Source organism: Dendropsophus ebraccatus, chromosome 14 (genome assembly GCF_027789765.1).
Source record: "Dendropsophus ebraccatus isolate aDenEbr1 chromosome 14, aDenEbr1.pat, whole genome shotgun sequence".
NCBI lineage: Eukaryota > Metazoa > Chordata > Amphibia > Anura > Hylidae > Dendropsophus > Dendropsophus ebraccatus.
Genome location: NC_091467.1, coordinates 36571466 through 36590790, shown reverse-complemented (window position 1 = coordinate 36590790; position 19325 = coordinate 36571466). Strand labels below are relative to the sequence as shown.

The 19325-nt window shown below is 40.5% G+C and overlaps 1 protein-coding gene across 1 annotated transcript in view; it reads left to right on the top strand.

Moving 5' to 3' along the window:
• Positions 1–19325, top strand: part of LOC138771863 (polycystin-1-like) — a 125269-nt gene that overhangs the window by 99320 nt on the left and 6624 nt on the right. Inside the window, exons 27-45 of the mRNA XM_069951866.1 lie at positions 956–1115; positions 1661–1913; positions 2313–2502; positions 2808–2975; positions 3924–4067; positions 5162–5372; positions 5573–5696; positions 5789–5914; positions 6021–6085; positions 7292–7497; positions 9780–9882; positions 11245–11444; positions 12045–12247; positions 13032–13223; positions 14219–14373; positions 14454–14560; positions 14676–14805; positions 17315–17410; positions 17772–17940. Of these exons, the coding sequence (XP_069807967.1) occupies positions 956–1115; positions 1661–1913; positions 2313–2502; positions 2808–2975; positions 3924–4067; positions 5162–5372; positions 5573–5696; positions 5789–5914; positions 6021–6085; positions 7292–7497; positions 9780–9882; positions 11245–11444; positions 12045–12247; positions 13032–13223; positions 14219–14373; positions 14454–14560; positions 14676–14805; positions 17315–17410; positions 17772–17940 (3002 nt within the window). The remainder of the gene's footprint in view (positions 1–955; positions 1116–1660; positions 1914–2312; positions 2503–2807; positions 2976–3923; positions 4068–5161; positions 5373–5572; positions 5697–5788; positions 5915–6020; positions 6086–7291; positions 7498–9779; positions 9883–11244; positions 11445–12044; positions 12248–13031; positions 13224–14218; positions 14374–14453; positions 14561–14675; positions 14806–17314; positions 17411–17771; positions 17941–19325) is intronic.

Here is a 19325-nt window from a genome sequence, read left to right as displayed (position 1 = left end):
TGAGACATATAAGCAGTGTCGGACTGGGCTGGGGGCCCACCAATAAAGAACCAGTGAGAAACAAAAGGTCAGTCAGTGTTTGTGCAGATTCTAAAGCTGGAGGCCCACTGGAGGATTCTCCCGTCCTCTGGTGGCCAGTCTGACACTGCATATAAGATTAGACTGTTCTAAGGCATACACCCCTAATAGTGGTGCCATTAGTTTCTGCTACTGCTACAGTCATAAACAATCACCAGTTTTTTTTTCATATTACAGTTCAGTAACGACAGAGGAGTGACATAATATGGCTGAGACCTATTTGCCAAGTCTTGTAGGAATGTTTAGAGAGCAGAAGTGGACCTAGTCTGTGCAATACTTACTTTTAAATGTAAAAATACTGACATTTTTACCTTGCAGTTTTGGCTGTGGTGTCAAAAACAGTAAAGTGACAGGTCCTCTTTAAAGGGAACCTGTCACCATTAAAATGCTATCTGATCTATTGACATAGTGTTATAGAGCAGAAGGTGCTGAGCAGGTTGACATATATCTTTGCGGTAAAAGATTCACTGTAAACTTTCATTTATTGATTAAAATCTCTGATCTTTCCATGCTAAGGAGTCCAGTGAGTGATCCTATAATTTACTAGAACAGAACGAGCAGGAATTACAATCAAGTTATACTTAATCTTTTCCCACCAAGCTGCACATCAATCTGTTCAACTTTTTGTGCTCTATAATATTATTATAAGATAGCACTTTCATTGTGGCAAAATTCCCTTTAAGCCGATAAGATTTGAGAAGCATGGCTATAATACCTGTAAATCATCTGCACAAACTATACAGGTATTGTAAATAAGAAAGTGCCAATCCAGGCTGTTACTTCTGCGTTTATAGTCTCAGCGGGAAGTAAAGAGGCCCATAACTACTTGGCATCATGTATAATATTGCTTTAATAGATGACATTGTTTATTGCTTAGGGTCAGATTGGTCTCATGAAGAGTCTCCGGAGTTGCTTATTTCATACGGACCTGTTTATCCTTCTAATGAATCTGACACACAGAAGAGTCACAACTTTACATTAACCCTTGGACACGAATTAGAACAAAGTCTAAGTCTTATGCTTCCGAGTGTATGGAGGTATATGTACAAGCTTTATCAGTACTTACAGAGTGTATTCTGAGTGTATGGAGGTATATGTACAAGCTTTATCAGTACTTACAGAGTGTATTCCGAGTGTATAGAGGTATATCTACAAGCTTTATCAGCACTTAGAGTGTGTATTCTGAGTGTATGGAGGTATATGTACAAGCTTTATCAGTACTTAGAGTGTGTATTCTGAGTGTATGGAGGTATATGTACAAGCTTTATCAGTACTTACAGTGTGTATTCTGAGTGTATGGAGGTATATGTACAAGCTTTATCAGTACTTACAGTGTGTTCTTTCTCTACAAATCCATCATTTTTTTTTTTTTATAGAATTATTGTCTATTTCCTTTCATATTCAGGATTCATCCAATGGTGTAGTCAGGAGGGCTAGTAGGGTTTGTGCCCCTGGTGCTGTATGCCAGAAAGTGGTCAAGCCAATCTGCTCATTTAGATTGGCTTATTAGAGATATGACTAGGGCAGAAACATGTCCTTTCCCCAATATTAATACATGCACCCATCTTATCTTGTATTCCAGCTGGCCAACATCACATTCTGAGTACCAAGTAAATATCACTAGCCTGCTTTCTATCAGCCCAGTCACAGTGTCGGTAAGCCTCTTTTCAAGCCTCTGTCAATACTTCCATATGCCAAGCCAGACATGGAGGACGGAAGGGGTGACATCTAGCAATTCTAGCTTACCGCATGAGGCTGTTTGCCAAACTAACCACCTTACACTATTCGGAGCCAGTATGTTTGTGCCACCACATCAGCTTATTTTGCTTTCGCCTGTAAGTATATTTCTTTATTCTTCTATTATTTATTTTTATCTTGATATTCTACAGCTATTTACACACAATATCTTATTAATGAATGCAGAGAAGACACAGTTCGGTCATTAAAACAAATGGTGTTTAGTATTTAGCTTCCCCAATGATTGAGAAGGGTCTGAAGAAGAGTATGTGACTTACAAGAAAAAACAAAACAAACAAAAAGAAAACAGAGTGAGCTATGCTAGTATTATGCTTTTCAGTACAGAAAAAGTAGACTAAAATATACCAGTCAAATGTATGCCATAAAAAACATATATATCTATTGTAGTTCTGTGCTGAAAACAAGTTTCCTGCAAATAATTAGATAAATTCCCTTGCAATTCCTTATATTATCCCGCTGTTTGCTTCCCCTCCTAGGCGCCTCGGCAGTGGACTCTTGCCCTGGTGTGTTGTTTGGGACTCTTTTCTCTTTATCTGCTGCTGGCCATTATTTCTCATAAACTGGACCATATGGATGTATCACAAGTAGGAACCATTCCACTGTGTGGTCCAGCAGGTCAGTACAGATACTGGGTGCTGGTGAAGACCGGCTGGAGACGAGGAGCAGGTAAGTACTTCAGTCATTATGGTTATAATTCTATAGAAACAATGGTGTTGAGTAAACGGCATTTGTTTTTTTATAGTGTACAGTGGATGTGGGATAGTTCATGAAGCACGCTGTTTGGTCTCTATTCTGCTAGTGTGATAATGTAGAACAACAAAATTAAGCTGATGTGTATCTTATAGTGTATCTTATGATTTGCAGTCTCTTTCGGCATCCTTCATAGGTTGAAGACTGCTGATGTGAATAAAATGATCGCCATCTAGAGCACTAATAGTCCTGTTAACTTGTTTTATTTACTTTCTGCCCAGGGACCACAGCACATGTGGGTATATGTCTATATGGAGTAAACAAGAGTGGCGCTCGCCACCTTCACAGCAGGGGAAGCTTGACTACTGGGGGTCTGGACATGTTCCAGGTTGAAACTGATTATAACTTGGGAGAAATTTGGAAAATACGTGTGTGGCATGATAATACTGGTAAGACCTTGATGGGAATATGTTCTTTATATGTTTCCTTTACATGTTTCCTCTATTGGTCTAATGGTGGTATTGTAAAATAGATTAGAGGATTGGAATAATTACAACTTCTTAAAAGGGAACTCCAGCAGAAAAAAAATTCTTTCAAATCAACTGGGGTTTGCTACTGCTCTGGACAGTTCCACGGACAGGTGGCAGCAGAGAGCAATGTGTCAGACTCCTTCCTGCAGGACATACAGCAGCTGATTAGTACTGGAAGACAAGATTTTTAAATAAATGTAAATCACAAATCTTTATAACTTTCTGACATCAGCTGATTAAAAGAAAAAAAAATCTCACCAGAGTGCCCCTTTAATGCAATGTTATTATACACTTTACTACCTAGGGGATTTAACATGACATAAATGCAGGACAACAAGGAAGTAACAATATCCTTTTCAATGTAAGTTAGCAGGCTTTTAGACATGGCCGTATCACAGCTCCAGAGTTTCTGTAACCTGACAGATATTAGTAACAAATTTCTATTAGTGAATTAGAAAGGAGATATCTGCCGCAAATATGGATCAACAGTAGTGATAAGCAAACGTGCCAAACGTTTGGGTTCAGATGCCATTTGACTCCTGTTGACTGGAAAAGTGGGATTCAGTCCTAGGGCTGTCAGGAAAACATGTATACAGCCTCTGGCTATATCCATCTCTTTCATGACTGCCTAGGGCTCCATCCAACTTCTGAAGTCAGTGAGAGCTAAATGCCAAGCGTTCAGGTTTCGGGGTTTCCAGCCTCTTTGACAAACTTACCAAGAGGAAGGAAAATAAGCAGAAACTCCTGCAGGGAATTGATAAATCGGTATAGCCACTATAGGGTTACCCCTTAATATATAAATCTGCCAAGTGCAACAGGAAGCTTCATGTACATGATATACTCTCAATGATACTGTTGTCTTTTTAGGCTTGGATCCTTCCTGGTTCCTACAGTATGTGGCTGTTTGGGATAAGCAGACAGATTTCCTTTATTTCTTCGTGGTGAATGATTGGCTTTCAGTAGACAATGAACGGAATGGGGGAAGGGTGGAAAAAGAGGTTTTAGCCACATGTAAGTTCCACTATGGGGTCATATTATTCACTTCTTCTGGTGGTTACCTTTTCTCATTGGTTCTTTTAAAATCCTAAAAGTTAAGGCCATTGAAATAAATGGTTTAGAGGCACAACCCAGCAGTTGTAGAATGTAATGTGAATGTTTTGCATCGGCACTGAGTACATCTTGGAAATATTCATCCTTCCTTCAGGCCTATGAGCTCATTCAGGTCCTGGGAAGTGGTTGTAATAATAACCATGAAAACCAGTAAGAATGCCCCCAGACCAAAGATTATTTCGGCTTTTTTTTCTGGCGGTTTTGAAATAAGGTGTGCATGGCTTTTTTTGCCTTTGGTGTTTTTTGAGAAGAACAGAAAAAATTAAATAGAACTCTATGGAAGACAAATACCACAGTTTGCAGAAAAACACCAAACCTTTACTATGCAGTGTTTTGGAAAAACTGCCACAGAGCCAAAAAGGAGGAGAGAAGAGAGGAGAGAAAAATGCCCCACAAAAAAAAAAAAAACGCCAAGAACGTATGGCATTTCAGAAAATTCCATTGACTCACAGCTAACACCTGGCCCTGGTTTTTTCCTCACAAAAAGGCCATGTCGTTTTTTTTTTTTTTTTATTGCAACATAGTGGTTTTTGGTAGCGGGGCAGGAAATCATCACATAGCCCTATCCACAATCAAACTTTGTGGGTGGGAAGTTCAGCTTTTACCTGAAGTGTCATTTAAATGCTTGGTTGGGCCCCATAGCAAACGTTTGATTGCCCAACTCTTTCTGACTGACCACTAAGCTGTCAAGTGTTGTCATAACTGCATAACTGACCTGGTGCTCCAAATGATGACAGCTCAGGGGGCCCACTGTAATACAGGAGCATGCCTGATGCAATGGGCCCCATAGCAGGCGCTATGGCTGCTACATTGCTAGTTATGACCCTGCTTGTATGAACATGCCTTTACACTATTCTTCTTTTTTGGAAATATTGTGTTAATCCCACAGATGGATTTCAGTATTCCCATAATTCCAACCATTTCATCAATAACAGATCTTGCTCAGTCTATACGAACATACTGTACGTAAAAGTTGAACTACTACTTTTTCTCAGGTCCTCAGGAGCTCTCCAGTTTTTCCCAAGTCTTTCCGGCACAACTCGCTCTTGGCTTAACTGACTGGCATCTCTGGTTGTCTGTGTGGTGGAGACCGGCACGCAGCCGCTTTACTCGTACCCAGAGAGTAACTTGCTGTGCGCTGACCTTTCATCTTTACATGGCAACCTGCTCCCTGTGGTATGGCGCTACTGGTGTTCATGGAGAAAGGTCTGTTCTAAACCATTTACCACATATTCATATAATTGTACTGTGATTATGGAGAGGACATATGTATATGACTAGAGAAATATTGCCACTCTTCCATTCGAATAGAGACACAATGGTCCTTCTTCTGAAAAAATATTTCCTTTTGTACAACCCCTCTAAATTTTAATTTATAGAACTTGTATTATTTGCCTACATTTCAGCTTGCCTCTAGGATTCCAGTCTCTGGTTACATGGCAAAGTGTTTGTATTGGGATCCTTACGTCTATGATGGTTCTTCCAGCGCAGCTTCTGTTCTCATTCTTTTTCAGAGAAACACGTAGCCTGGTAAGCCTGAAATAAAGATATAATATAGCCTGATTTTATGTTTTCTCAGGATTTGTATGTAAATTATATATGTAAATAACCTTTTATTTTAGGTATTTGTAGAAGATTCAGTTACCTCTTCTTCAGCTACAGAAGAGGAGGCGCAGATGGATTCATCATCAATATTATCTATTCCTGGAAGAGCAGATTCTTTGGCAGACATCAGTTCTCTAAGCTGCGTAAGTAACACATAACTACAAGAGACCACATATTTAATACATACAATGTAGCTGTATATATAATGTACAAATTCATATAATTAATTTAATAAACCTTTCCATTTAGAGGTCTGTAACAAGCAGCAAATTTACCTTTGACCTTGGTATGGATGAATTCTGGCATTTAGAGAGGTGAGCTTTGGTTTGTTTTAGTAGAATACTGGTTAGTTGCTGTTGTCAACAAAGTCAATGTATTAACAGTAATCCATTCTTTTCTAAAACGTCATCATATCTGCTGCAGATCCTGTATGTATATGTGAATAGGTCCTAGATTAATATGCTCTAAAATCATTCAGCTAGCTTTCTTATAATCAACAGTACTCAAAAGTGTTATGGGTGAACGGCCCCACTGTAGTATACCACTGCCAACAGTTTAGGCCCTTATACATGTGCTAATTATTGGCAAAGAGTGTTGCTAGGAATTTGCCTGATAAGGGACAAAGATTTAAGGTCATATTACAAGGCCCGATTTGCCAAATAAACATGCGCCGATCTGCTAGATAGGCGCTCCCTTACTGAGCCTATTACACAACTTGACAATTGTGGAGCTAGGGCTGTATATATATAGCATTAGCGATGTCTGTGAAGCCCTTGCTTTTACATAGAAAACAATAAAATTTATACTTATGTGTCCAAGGTCCCCTGGTGTACTGCAGCATTTACCTTGCGTTTCCTGCTCCCCGCTGCCTCTGGCACTTAGGGCCCGTCTCTTCAGTGACAGGCTGCTCAGCCAATCACTTTATTAGAGACCTACGTACGCGTATGAGTCTTCATAAATGTCCCCCTCTGTATTTGCTGCAGATTTGATCCTTTAAGAATCAAATGTTCAGCAAATACATTATATGTGAATGTACCCTTTTTTATTGCGCAGAGTTTAGCTTTAATTTTTCAAGAGCAGGATGTAGAATAGCACAATACCCCCCCTCCCCTACCCCCCCCCCCCCCCCCAAAAAAAAAAAAACATAAAAAAAAAAAAATTACCCAATAAGTGACCGTGTAAGGCCTTTGAAACCCCACCCAATCTGGAGGAGCATGTGACCATGCCCCGCCCCCAATATCCACCCCTGAGCCTGTATATGCTTATGGAGGACACAGGGGGCAGGGCATGGTCACATGCTCCTCCATGTCTGCCATCTTATGGATAGAATCACCACCTAGTAAGCAGCACAGCCTGGAGGTGGGGAGTCTGATTTTAGCTCTATGAGGTACACAGGGAGCTGCTGTAAGTATATGCAGCGAGTACAATTACTATTACTGTACACTGAACTATTTGACTATAAAGTGGCCAACCCCTTTATTTTAAATAGTTAAAAACATTTGTGTTTTCTCTCCTACTAGTTCAGTGCCCTTCTGGATGTCCTCTTGTGATAGTCTGTATGATGTTCGGGATGATATTCCATTAGAGTCAGGATTTAGCTTCACACAACCCTTGTTTGAAAAAAAGCGGAATAATCAGTCTGGCTTACAGTCTGCCTGTAGCTTTGGTGATGATCCTATATCCCTGTCAGAGGGGTCCAACTGCAGTCCACATTTCACACTTTCAGGTAACTATATATGTATCCATCACTGCTACAAGGAAAAGGGAAATTTAAAAGAATTTTATTGTCATGTACCCACAGCAGTTACTGTATGGCCCCAGCCTAAAATGTCCCAAAAATTTTTGGTCTTAAATTATATCTATGGATTAACATAGCTGTTGAAAACCTTATGGACCCAATCCAGAATGGATTTATTGAGGACAGATCATGCCAGAATAATCTCACTGCTTTCTTTGACTTTGTCAAATAAGTGCTGAATGAAGATGCCGTGGATATCATCTATCTGAACTTCAGCAAAACCTCTCATACAGTTGCCCATAAAGAGCTGAAAGAGAAGTTAGTGTTAATTTGACTTAATCGCTGGATAGTTCAGTGTATTTGTGTTCATCAGAAGGTTAGATATCCGAGGATTGTTGTTCAGTGGCACAGCTACCATGGAGGCAGGGCCCATGTGGCAGGGTGGTCTGCCTCCATGATAGCTACAGCTCACAGCATCCACTAGCAGGGGGCTCCCTGTCCTGCCAGTCTCTTTTTTGCTTTGCACCTCCTGCCACAACAGCCCCCCCTGCCACAACATACTCACATGATCCAGCGCAGCCCCTCTGCATTCCGTTCTCCCAGCTCCCCGCCATGCCAGTGACATAACTCATGCACCGGGGATCTGAAAAAACACAACACCGTGGGACTGCACCAGGTCATGTGAGTATAGGGATGGGGCCTGTACAGGATTCATGGGGCCCTATACAGTTTTTTTTACTATGGGGCCCCATGAATCCTAGCTATGCCCCTGTTGTTGTCATAAGGTAAGTATCATTCCACCCTTGAGGCAGTATACTCTTTCAAAACTCCAGCAGGTATGCAGCCTGTTCCTATAGTAAGTGGCCAATCGAAGTCCCCAAAGGAAAGTTAAGTGGAGAATTTTTTTTTAAAAACTTAAAATTAAAAAATCAAATCATCCCATGTATACAAAAAAGTTCAAGGCAAGTTCCCTTAAAACATCGTCCCTCGAAAAACAATAAAACTAGATTTAATAGCATGCCCAAAATATCATTATTTTGAAAGCTACTTTCTTAAAAAAAAAGCATTTTCCCTAGTCCTAATTTTTGTAAATATATTTGTTAAAGCGACTCTGTACCCACAATCTGACCCCCCCAAACCACGTGTACCTTCAGATATCTGCTTTTAATCCAAGATCTGTTCTGGGGTCTATTCGGCAGGGGATGCAGTTATTGTCATAAAAACAACTTTTAATCCTTCAGCGCTGTGTCTAACGGCCAGGGCTTACATTTGTATATGCATTAGGCTGGCACACCCTCTCTGTCCTTCCTCCCCACCCTCCTCATCATTAGGAATGCTCCAGACAGATTGCTTCCTATTCCCCACCTGTGTGTATAATGAACATGGGCTGGATCGTTAATACACCTGTGCAAAGCTGAAACAGCAGTAAATGTTCCTGGATCATTCCTAATGATGAGGAGGGTGGGGAGGAAGGATGGAGAGGTGGTGCCAGCCTAATGCATATACAAATGCAAGCCGTTAGACACAGCGCTGTAGGATTAAAAGTTGTTTTTAGGACAATTACTGCATCCCCTGCAGAACGGACCCCAGGACAGATCTTGGATTAAAAGCAGCTATCCAAAGGTACAAGTGGTTTGGGGGAGACAGATTGTGGGTACAGAGTCGCTTTAATATATATCTGAAGGTTTTAGCTAGATTTTGCAGTTTCTTTATCTTTTGAAGCTTTAAAAGCGTTAATAATCTGTTTTGGCTCGTTCTGTCTAATTAGGGCATTATACTGCTATATCAAGCTATAGTAAACCTGCCCAATAGAGCTCCCTGCCATACTGATTGTTACATAGCTTCTTCCTTTCACAATCAGATTCCCACTAATCACTCCTGCTCTGCTGAGTTCTCCTCTGCACTGCAGCCTCTAGTGATCATGTAATGGTCACTGGAGGCTGCAGTACAGCTGAAAACATTAACATAAGAAGGGAGGGGTAAGTGCTCGGTCCCCACTGAGGACCACAACACTTATTTTTAGGGCCCGAGTAAAGGTGATCTTCTATGCAGAGCTAATCTTTAACTGGTACTACTATTCCAGAAGCCATAGGTGGTCCCGAACTACTCCGCCATACCACAGCCTTAGGACCTAGTCACTTGCAGGTCTATGTTATTATACAAGTTATTCCTATACTGTAAAAATAAAACCAAAAAGAAAGGGTCTCCACTTTGTGTGAAGAAGTAATGTCTTTCTGTCAATTCTTTTTTTTTTTTTTTTTTTTTTCCAGAAGAGAATTTGCTTCAGTCTATTGTTGGTGAAACTCTTGACAATAAAACAAGCAACTCAGACAGTGGCAGATTTTCATCCCGTCCAAATCTAAGATCACCTAGGTAATATAATATACATCTATTAAAAATTAAAGGGGTTTTTCTGGTTAATGTCGAAATAGTAAAGGGAGTTACAGGTCACTACTGCTACACCATAAACGGAGACAAACTCTGTTCACTGTGTAGTGTGGGTGCTGACTGGTGTGAGTGCTGGCTGTTGGCATCCCGCTGATAAAAGATAATAGCTGTCAGAGTTATTTACTGGCTGTCACCAAAGTGTTGTAGGCTGAGTACATTGTCAATCTGCGGATGGGTTAATTCTCGGATGTCTTCTGGGGCCGTGAGAGACGTCACCACCAAATAGAGCCAAGACAGTTAAAGGCTATAGTCATGTTTGAGAAGCATTAATTTATTTGGTACAAAAACACTTTCTAAAGAGGTGTTTATTTAAAAAAAAAATGTTTACTTTGTCTTCTACAATGCCCACTATCAGAGAAACTATTCTCTGCTTGGTTTCTTATCAGTTTTTTCTCCCTTGACCTAACTTAAGCTGATTCATAACCAGATCAAACGTCAACTTTAGCCATAATAACTACAAATCAGGAATAAAAAATGCATTTGAAACTTTAGCCTCAAACTAGAATGTGCTAGGAAGGATTGGGTGAAAAGAGCCCCCTATACGTAGGGACAGAAATAGTAGTGGCCCTCCTTCAGCCTGTGTCCAACGAGTTATGTTATAGAGATGAGCTGTCAACTGTTGTTTAGCTGGAATGGTGTGTGAGGATGTTACCCTCTGGAGGGCTGTTTGAAATTAACATTAGTCTGAGGTCCCTCTTAAGGCACCAGGGACCTTAAAGGGGTTATGTGGTTGGCAAAAAGTCTGTTTATATGCTGGCAACTATATAGAAAATAATAAATATCCCAAAGAGGTTGCCCACAGGATAGGGGACATGTAAAAGATTGTCAGGGGTCCGACCTCCGTACCCCCTGTCGATTTCTGTATCGGGCTCCCGGCCTCTTTGTTATGAATACAGACACAGGTACGGCACATGACCTGTGGCTCTATTCATTCCTATGGAGCCGACAGAAAGAGCCGAGTAAGCCAGGAAGTGCTTATTTGGCTCTTTCTGGCACCTCTATAGGAATGAACATCGCCCCAAATCACATGCCGTGCCCACGGCTGTATTCATAACAAAGAAGCCGGGGCCCAGTACAGAGATCAGCGTGGATTACAGAGGTCAGACCCTTGCAATCTCTTACCCCTATCCTGTGAATAACTGAATTTTGGTGCTACCCAAAGTGGACTGCATTCCACAAGCTCCTGTGCATTATATATGAAATTTGCTACTTTCAAGCATTTGTTGCCACTGTCATTCCTGTATTACATTACAAGAGTTTTTGTAATCATAGTTTTTGTCTCTGCAGTACTGAAAGTGGTTATAGCCACATGTCTGAGAATACACATAGCTACTTAACCAGATGCTGGGATGTGAATGACCAGTATGTACCCATGAGGGGTTCATTTTCTTCCTCCTCCATTTCTAATGATAGCAGTAATGACTCTGAGCTTCAACACTGCTGGAAAATCTCATCTGCATCCCCCTCCCCCTTTAATACACGCATTGGTAAGTGTAATGATTAGTACGTATCAGCTGCTGTATGCCTTGAGGGAAGTGGTGTGTTCTTTCCAAGCTAAAATGGTACTCTCTGCTGCCACCTCTATCCAGAGTCGTCAAACCCTGAAGCTGCAGAAAGTCCTCACTCCCTGGTCTTCCCTTCTGAAACAGCTCATATAAACAAGTCCCTGGCTGGCTTTATCTGAAACATTTTAGCTTCTTTGTAATGCTGGGAGGGTTATTCTGAGGTCAGGTTGCTGATGAACTCACTGTGATTAACCCTCCCAACATTACAAGGAAGCTACAATGTTGCAGATAAAGCCAGTCAGGGACTTGTTTACATCAGATGTCTCAGAAGGGAGGTGGGAGGAGGAGGAGACAGATAGATAGAAAAGCTCACAGATGTTTGTGTCTTCAGCAGAAAGGAGCAGATAAAACTGGGTGAAGGAGACTGAATAGATAATAACAAGTATGGAATGAATTCTTAGTCTCACCATGGGCAGCTACATAGCAAAAGTTATGTTTAAGTGGAATACCCCTATAAGGTGGTATTCAGATTTTTGTTATTTCCATTGCTTGATGTATTACTTTGAATCTCTGTGTACATAGGTATTCGCTGGAAGCCTCTTGGTTGGCTCTTCCCTTCTGGGATGCTTTGGGTGGTTTATTCTGTCTCATTCATGATAATAGCTGGGTGTGCTGTGGTCACAGTTCTATACATGGCATCACTTCCTGAGCATGGATTCTTACTATGGCTTATTTCTTGCACATGTGCAATGCTTACATCTGCAATATTTCTGGAGCCTCTTAGAGTAAGTAGACAAATTCTAATTTCTAAAATAGGTTTAGATGTTAAATGTTTTCTCTTGTCTCATGTAGACCATACTGGAAAAATTAGTACTTACTGTATTTCCATAAATAAAAAAATAAAAAAAGTTGTAGGCAGCATAAGAAAATCACTTCAAAGGGCAAATACAAAGCAAGATGGCCGAAATCTTATCCCTGCCACATTAGCCAAAACCTATAGCCTATGCTGCACTATGTAAGCAAAAAATAAAAAATCCCAGCTTATAACCCCACACAGTTTTTTAATGTATTTACCTGTATAATTTCTATGTGCTTTGTAACTATGCTATGATTGAATAATTAATGTTTTGCATTCTTAAAAAAAATATTAGCTTGCTTAGTTAAAATGAACTGTCAACTGCAATTCACATTCCAAACAGGACAATCTGGCCGATTATTGCTCCATGTGATAGAGAGAACAATTAGCCGATGAAACGATCATCGGCTGATCATTTCTTTAGGTCCTGACCTAAATGCATTCGGCATCGGGCACACATCGATACACGAAATAGTGATGTGCGGGTGACGGCTGATGATTGTAGTATAAAATAATAAAGGATTTACTCACCTTACCATGTTCCCTAGTGTGCTTGGGCCTTCTCCGGTGTCCTCGGAGGCCTTCCCCTGGGTCTGCAGCTCTGTCATCTCTGCACTGATCAGGATTATAAGCCCAAATTTGCTGTTCAACCATGGCCTATTTTTTGTGTTTGATTGCATTTGTTCTATAATTGTATATATTTGCATTGACAGGTTGTGCTGCTGTCACTTTACTATGCACTATATTGCCCCCCTGTTCTCAGTGAAGGGCTGGGGTTGGTGGAAGAGCCACTTGTGAAGAAGATAGCGGATCAGTTTGATAAAGTTCGAGCCCCAGGGGGTTTCAGCCTTCTCCAGGCAAAAGAGGAAGCAAGGAGAGTGCGTGCACTTAAGACCATGATCAGGGTGAGAATCACAGAGCCTAATATAGAAAGTTCTAGCTAAATAGGAAAAAATGTGCTTTAAGGGTTAGTTCACCAAAAACAATTTTCTTTTAAATTAACTGGTGCCAGGAAGATATACAGATTTGTAATGTCCTTCTATTAAAAAAATCTCCAGTCTTCCAGTACTTATTAGCTGCTGTATGTCCTGCAAAAAGTGGTGTATTCTTTCCAGTCTGACACAGTGCTCTCTGCTGCCATCTCTGTTCTTATCAGGAACTTTCCAGCTCAGTAGCAAATCCCCACAGAAAACCTTTCCTTCTCTGAACAATTTTTAACATGGACAGAGATGGCAGCAGAGAGCAATGTGTCTGACTGGAAAGAATAAACCACTTCCTGCAGGACATACAGCAGCTGATAGGTACAGTAAGATTTTTTAAATAGAAGTAAATTACAAATCTCTGGCACTTTTTAAATGGGTGAACGACCCATTTAAATTGACCTGGAAAATGTAAGTTTTTGGTAAATTTAACTATTGAAGCGACACCATGGGGGGCACATGCTTACTCAGTTTTTTTGCCTGTAAACATTAGATTGTGACTAAATAGAAGAAACATAGAAGACTATATTTAATTATAATATATATTATAAATAATATATAATAATAATAATATATAATATAATAATAATAATAATAATAATAATAATAATAATAATACATAATTATAATTTAACTATAATTAATTAACTATAATTAATCGGCCAAGTGTTAATGTTTTCTGATTTGGGGTTGTTACCATTGCCAAACTGCAATCGCTTATCTACAGTAAATAAATAAGTGCTACCCCCATGTAGGCTAGATAGTGAGCCAGTTTCCCTAAAAATTGTGAGGTTCAGCCAACACATATCTAATATGTTTGGGATCCCGAAGTGTAAGAAGTATCATCTTTTGACTTCCTGTTTATTTTAACCAATATGGTCTACAGGCTGTAAGTAATAAAGGGTTTCTTTCATCTTCAGAGTTGTACAGGTTATGTCATCTTCCTACTTCTGGTGCTAATGATGAATTTTCAAACTACTTTTCATGATAACAACATTCGACTACTCCACTCAGCTCTTAATAGATCTATTGGAAGGACTAACGGTGCTGAAGGCAGCTTTACTACAATACAAAGGTAGGACCACTTATAATAAACTATAAAGGAGGGTTTCATAAGGAGCAGGAAGAATCTTACTGTATGAATTGTATTTGCAGTGTTTCCGATCTATGGTATTGGCTTGAAAGTACATTTCCTGCTCACCTTTACAATGACCCGCGAATGACCTTGGTGGGATCTCCGTGTCTATGCCAGTATAATTCTGGTGAGATCTTTTGCCAGTGAATAAGCACTGCTTAATCTATCAATACAAATATCATGTTATATGAATATCTATTTTTAATATTAATTCTCATTTTACTTTTCATAATATCTTTCAGGGTTATTTCCCACTTTACCACCTCAGTTTGTAAAGGTTGTTCCAAAAAAATATCCTACTACCAGCTGGGAATATGCAGAACTGTGCAGCAATCTTACTTTAGAACCAAATGGCTCACATAGTTCTTCAAGGTATGCAAGATAAAGGGGCTGTAAGGCCCTATAATTGTTTTTGTCATGAAAAATTACAGAAGTGATATATAATCAGCCTGATTCCTCGTCACTGCTGTTCAGATGGTGTCCAGTCCTTGCTTTTGTCTTGGCACACAGGAAATGTCCATTCAGCCAATCAGTGCCTAAGGTGAGTCACTTTTACAGGCAGTGATTGGCTTTGTGCATGTCGAGACATCACCAGGACATGCTGCTAAGTGGGGACCTGACATTTGGATGGCAGGGGCAGGGAATCGTACAGGTAAGAGCTAATGCACACGTCTGTGCATGGACGGTCCCCTGCAGAGTGGACCTCGGAGCTCCCAGCATCATGATTAATTATGATGTCGTGATCTCTATTACTGTTTGAAAGTTCACACTAGTGTACTTATACAGAAGCAAAGCAAAAAAGTTCTGTGATGCTGGACAGCCCCTTTAATGTTTCATATACTACTACTTCCCTATTGTGCTCTTTATCTCTGAGAACCTCTACCTATGTATACTAAATCCAATTTGCAGTGGACCAGCCAATAGTTTACACAAAGTAATAGGTAATGTAATGCTCTAATATAAGCCACCACAAAGGCACAGTCATTTTACATAGGACAGAAATATGGACCCAATTTGTCACTAGTGGATTTTAACAAGGATGGAGGATAATGGATTTTAAAATCTTCACTTCGTGGCCCAGGCTGCCATGAACATGACTTCAGGTCACATCTCATCTAGTTGCTGCCCAGATGTCTTTTTTAAGTTCTTTTTTTTATTTTTACTCTTCATAATAACAATAAAAACAGAATCATTCTACATTCAGAAGAAATCTACAGAGCTACAGATACTCTTGCATTCGAATATACAGATGGAGCAGGTCAAGGCAAACAAAGACAAAACAATAAAGAAAAAGAGGGCATGTCTCCCTAAACATAATAAATTTAACATAAGATTGAGATCATATAAGACCCTTACCTCTTCCTATTAAATAATAACCATATGTCTTGGTTAAGCACCCCCCAGAGCGACCCCAGGACACGCCCCCAGCTCTCCACCCCACAGCACCCATGCCCAGCGTCCCCCCCCCTCCCTCTGCCCAACCAATCCAAGAACGAAGGCACCTCTACACATCTCATTGCCTCCAACCCCCCCCCCCCCCCCCCCCCCCCAAAAAAAAAGAGAGAACAGTTTGGAATTACTGTCTGAGGCTAAATATATCCTTTATTTATCTCATACATCTGAACCCTCCTGGTGCCGTCCCGGTGCAGGTTTACAACAGACCATCAAGAATACCTCAATCGGTCCATATTGCCCAGATGTCTTTAGATCCTTACTCTGTATATTATCTCCTACTGTTGCGACACAAAGCCACACGTGTGAACCGACTAATTATGCCACCATGACTCCTTAAAGGGATTGTCTGAAAAAAAAAAATTCAGTCTGTTATAGTCAGGAGAAAAAAATATGATATACTCACCTATTTTACCTTCACCATGTCCAGTGCTACTGTTTTGCTCCTCACCATAACCTTTGTTCACTTCCCTGCAGAGATGATGAGCCTATATACCCTGCAGTCAATCAATGGCCTCAGTAGTAGATGCCACAAGATCCCTGAAGCCAGTGACTGGCTATTTAATATTTGCAGGGAAGTAAACAAAGGTGGCATGGAGGATGAGGGCGGGAGCACTGGACATGGCAGGGATAAAACAGGTGAGGATAGTGAACTGAAGAAACGAATTGTGCCACCGTGCCCCCTCAAATCATTTAATGATGCTACTGTCCACCTACCGTCCCCTAATGTGCCACCATGACTTTATGAATGGTGCCACAGCCCATATTATTCTTCCATCTTGGAAATACTCACCTGTCCTTGCTACTGCTTTGCTCTGGTGCTCTGATCTCTTCTGGTCAGGTCTGGATGGTGTGTAATGCAGGGAGAGTTAATCGCACTGCTGGTATCACACAGGAAGTGCCAAGTGGCAGGACAGCGAGCAGAGCCCTCCCTCCTTGCTCTTAATAGCAATCGGCTATTTAACTGTATCAGTGATGTAAAGAAGGCTGACACAATTGAATAAGAGGAGAGCAGCCTGCAAGGAGAATTGCAGAGTGACAGCATGTGGTGGAGGGTAGGGGCCCGGATGCTGTTGCGACCCCTATCCCTACTGCTGCGCCACTGTGTAAGTTTTTACAAGGCAAAAATAAGACCATCTTTTAATAATAACAACAGTAAATAAAGAGCACAATGAATATTTACTGCTGCAATTATCAACATACCCTGTGGCTCTAGCCATTTGTACTGTGTTATATACTGCTATCCTGTGGCAATATGCAAGTAATTAACAAAATGGATAATGTTTAGTTCACAGGGTGTTAAAATTGTATGATTATAGACATGATAATATATTATATAACATGATTTTACTGTCTGAAATAGAATTTAAATAAATTTCTGTTTTGATATATAAGTAGGCGTCTAATACTATGTCTGCCCACCTTTTAGGTGCATGGAGGAACAATGTAAGTTACTTGGCAACACAATACAAAATACAAAACAAATCATCCAAACCCTGAAAAGGAATAGCTGGATTACTAAAAGGTATGTGCTGACACTAATGTTGCTGGGAGCCATCCATATGTTTCCAGAATTATTAATGGAAGGATGATGTTAAAGATTCCCGTAATTCGTCTGACAATGCAGGTGAATAGGGGTATTCTGACTGTCCACTCATTTCAACAGCAGGTGCAGCTGTTAAAGATAGCAGAAATATTCCTGCTATACCATATCATCTTACATGGAGTCTATTGCTAGGCAGCAGCCTTGTTGATATTGTTTCCTCCTCATAGGCGCTTGCAGTTAAATGTGGTATTGTGATATCTTGGCCTTTAAAAAAATCTGTAAAATTATTTGTGTTGACTTAAGTTTTTGAGACTGTAAAAAATTTTCTTGCAATCCCTAGTTCTCTGGAGGTAGAGATAACCCAGTATCATAAGGATGTCCGCCTTCACATCTCCACTGTTCTCCAGCTCAATTTCTCACCTCATAGCACCAAGACTTCTAGACTGACCATCCTTCCATTCCACCTTCCAGTGGTCAGATATAGTCTGAACTTACCCACGGCACTGGCGGTGAGTATCTTAAAAGGAATCTGTCAGCAGCCAGGCCCTACCTGAGGTGCTGACAGTCTTCTGTAGTTATAGTCCGCTTGTGGGCATGGTACCTTTTGGTAATTTGTCAGTGGAGTGGATTATGCACAATCTAATGAAAAGTCAAATAGCAGTTGTGGCTCAGTGTTTGTGCTGCACTATAACACGCCTCAACACTCCTCCCTTGTCCCTATTCTTCATGAATAATCAATGCTGACCAGCCCCCTGCTTGCTCAGTGTCAGTCAGTATTTGCCAACAGAGGACTGATCTGCAATCAGATAAGCTGTGGTCTCAGGGTAACACACCTGTCTAGAGACCAGCAACAGTTGTTTTTATTTTTAATTTGCTTTGATTCCCCTTTTTTTCCTCACCATTGTATCATTTTTAAAATGGCAAAGAATTCCCAATCAGGTTCAAATTAATTTTAAAATTATGTTTTTTATGCAATAATGAAAAAAGTAAATAACTATATTTAATTTCCAAGAACAACACAGCAGCATTACAACAGATGAAATAAAAAACAACCTCGGGGGGACATTTATTAAAAGACTATAAGGCCTTTTTAGGCGCAGATGGGCCTGAGCAAGCTAAAAATATTTTCAAATGGGGTTTTTGTGAATATTGTGTTTGCAACAGGCCCATCTGCGCCTCTTGCGCCAGAGGGGCCGTCAGGGGGCATAACGAGGGGGGGGGGGGGCATTAGCATGCAGAGGGGGCGTGGCCTCAGCATGCACTGCATTTATCATTTTTCCATAGGAAAAATGTAATTGAAACCTATGCCAGCTTTAGATGGTGTAGATTTTATTTTTTTTCCGCATGGGTGGGCTGTCCACAGGATTTATGTAGAGGGATTGCACCTCTACATCAATATTTCTAGCTTCAGCACTGCAGGGACATTTTTAAGCCCAGCACAAAAATCGCTGAACTTAATAAATGTTCCCCTCTGTGTTTATTCACCCAAAATGCGATGTTTCGGTCTAACATTAAGACCATGAGTCAGTGCAAGTGCAAGCTACAATGTCACTAGTATAAATATGTATCTCACAATTGGGGTAATTGATTACACACTTCAGTTGCAAACACGATACAAATGGTATAATCATATGAATAGAGTACAAAGCATATCCAATTTTTTTGTGTATATATTTAAAGGGGTATTCCCCCCAAAATTATTTTTGCATTAATACGCTGCCCACCCGTAGCTTTCCATCTTTCCAATATAAAGTTATTACGGATTCTGCACAGTTTTGTTGTTATCTAGATGCATTCACCTCCATGGATTGCAGAGAATCATCAGACCTCAGTCCACACCGACACGCTCCCTGCTCCTGGCCCCCACCCTCCGTGTCGGCATCACATGTCCTCA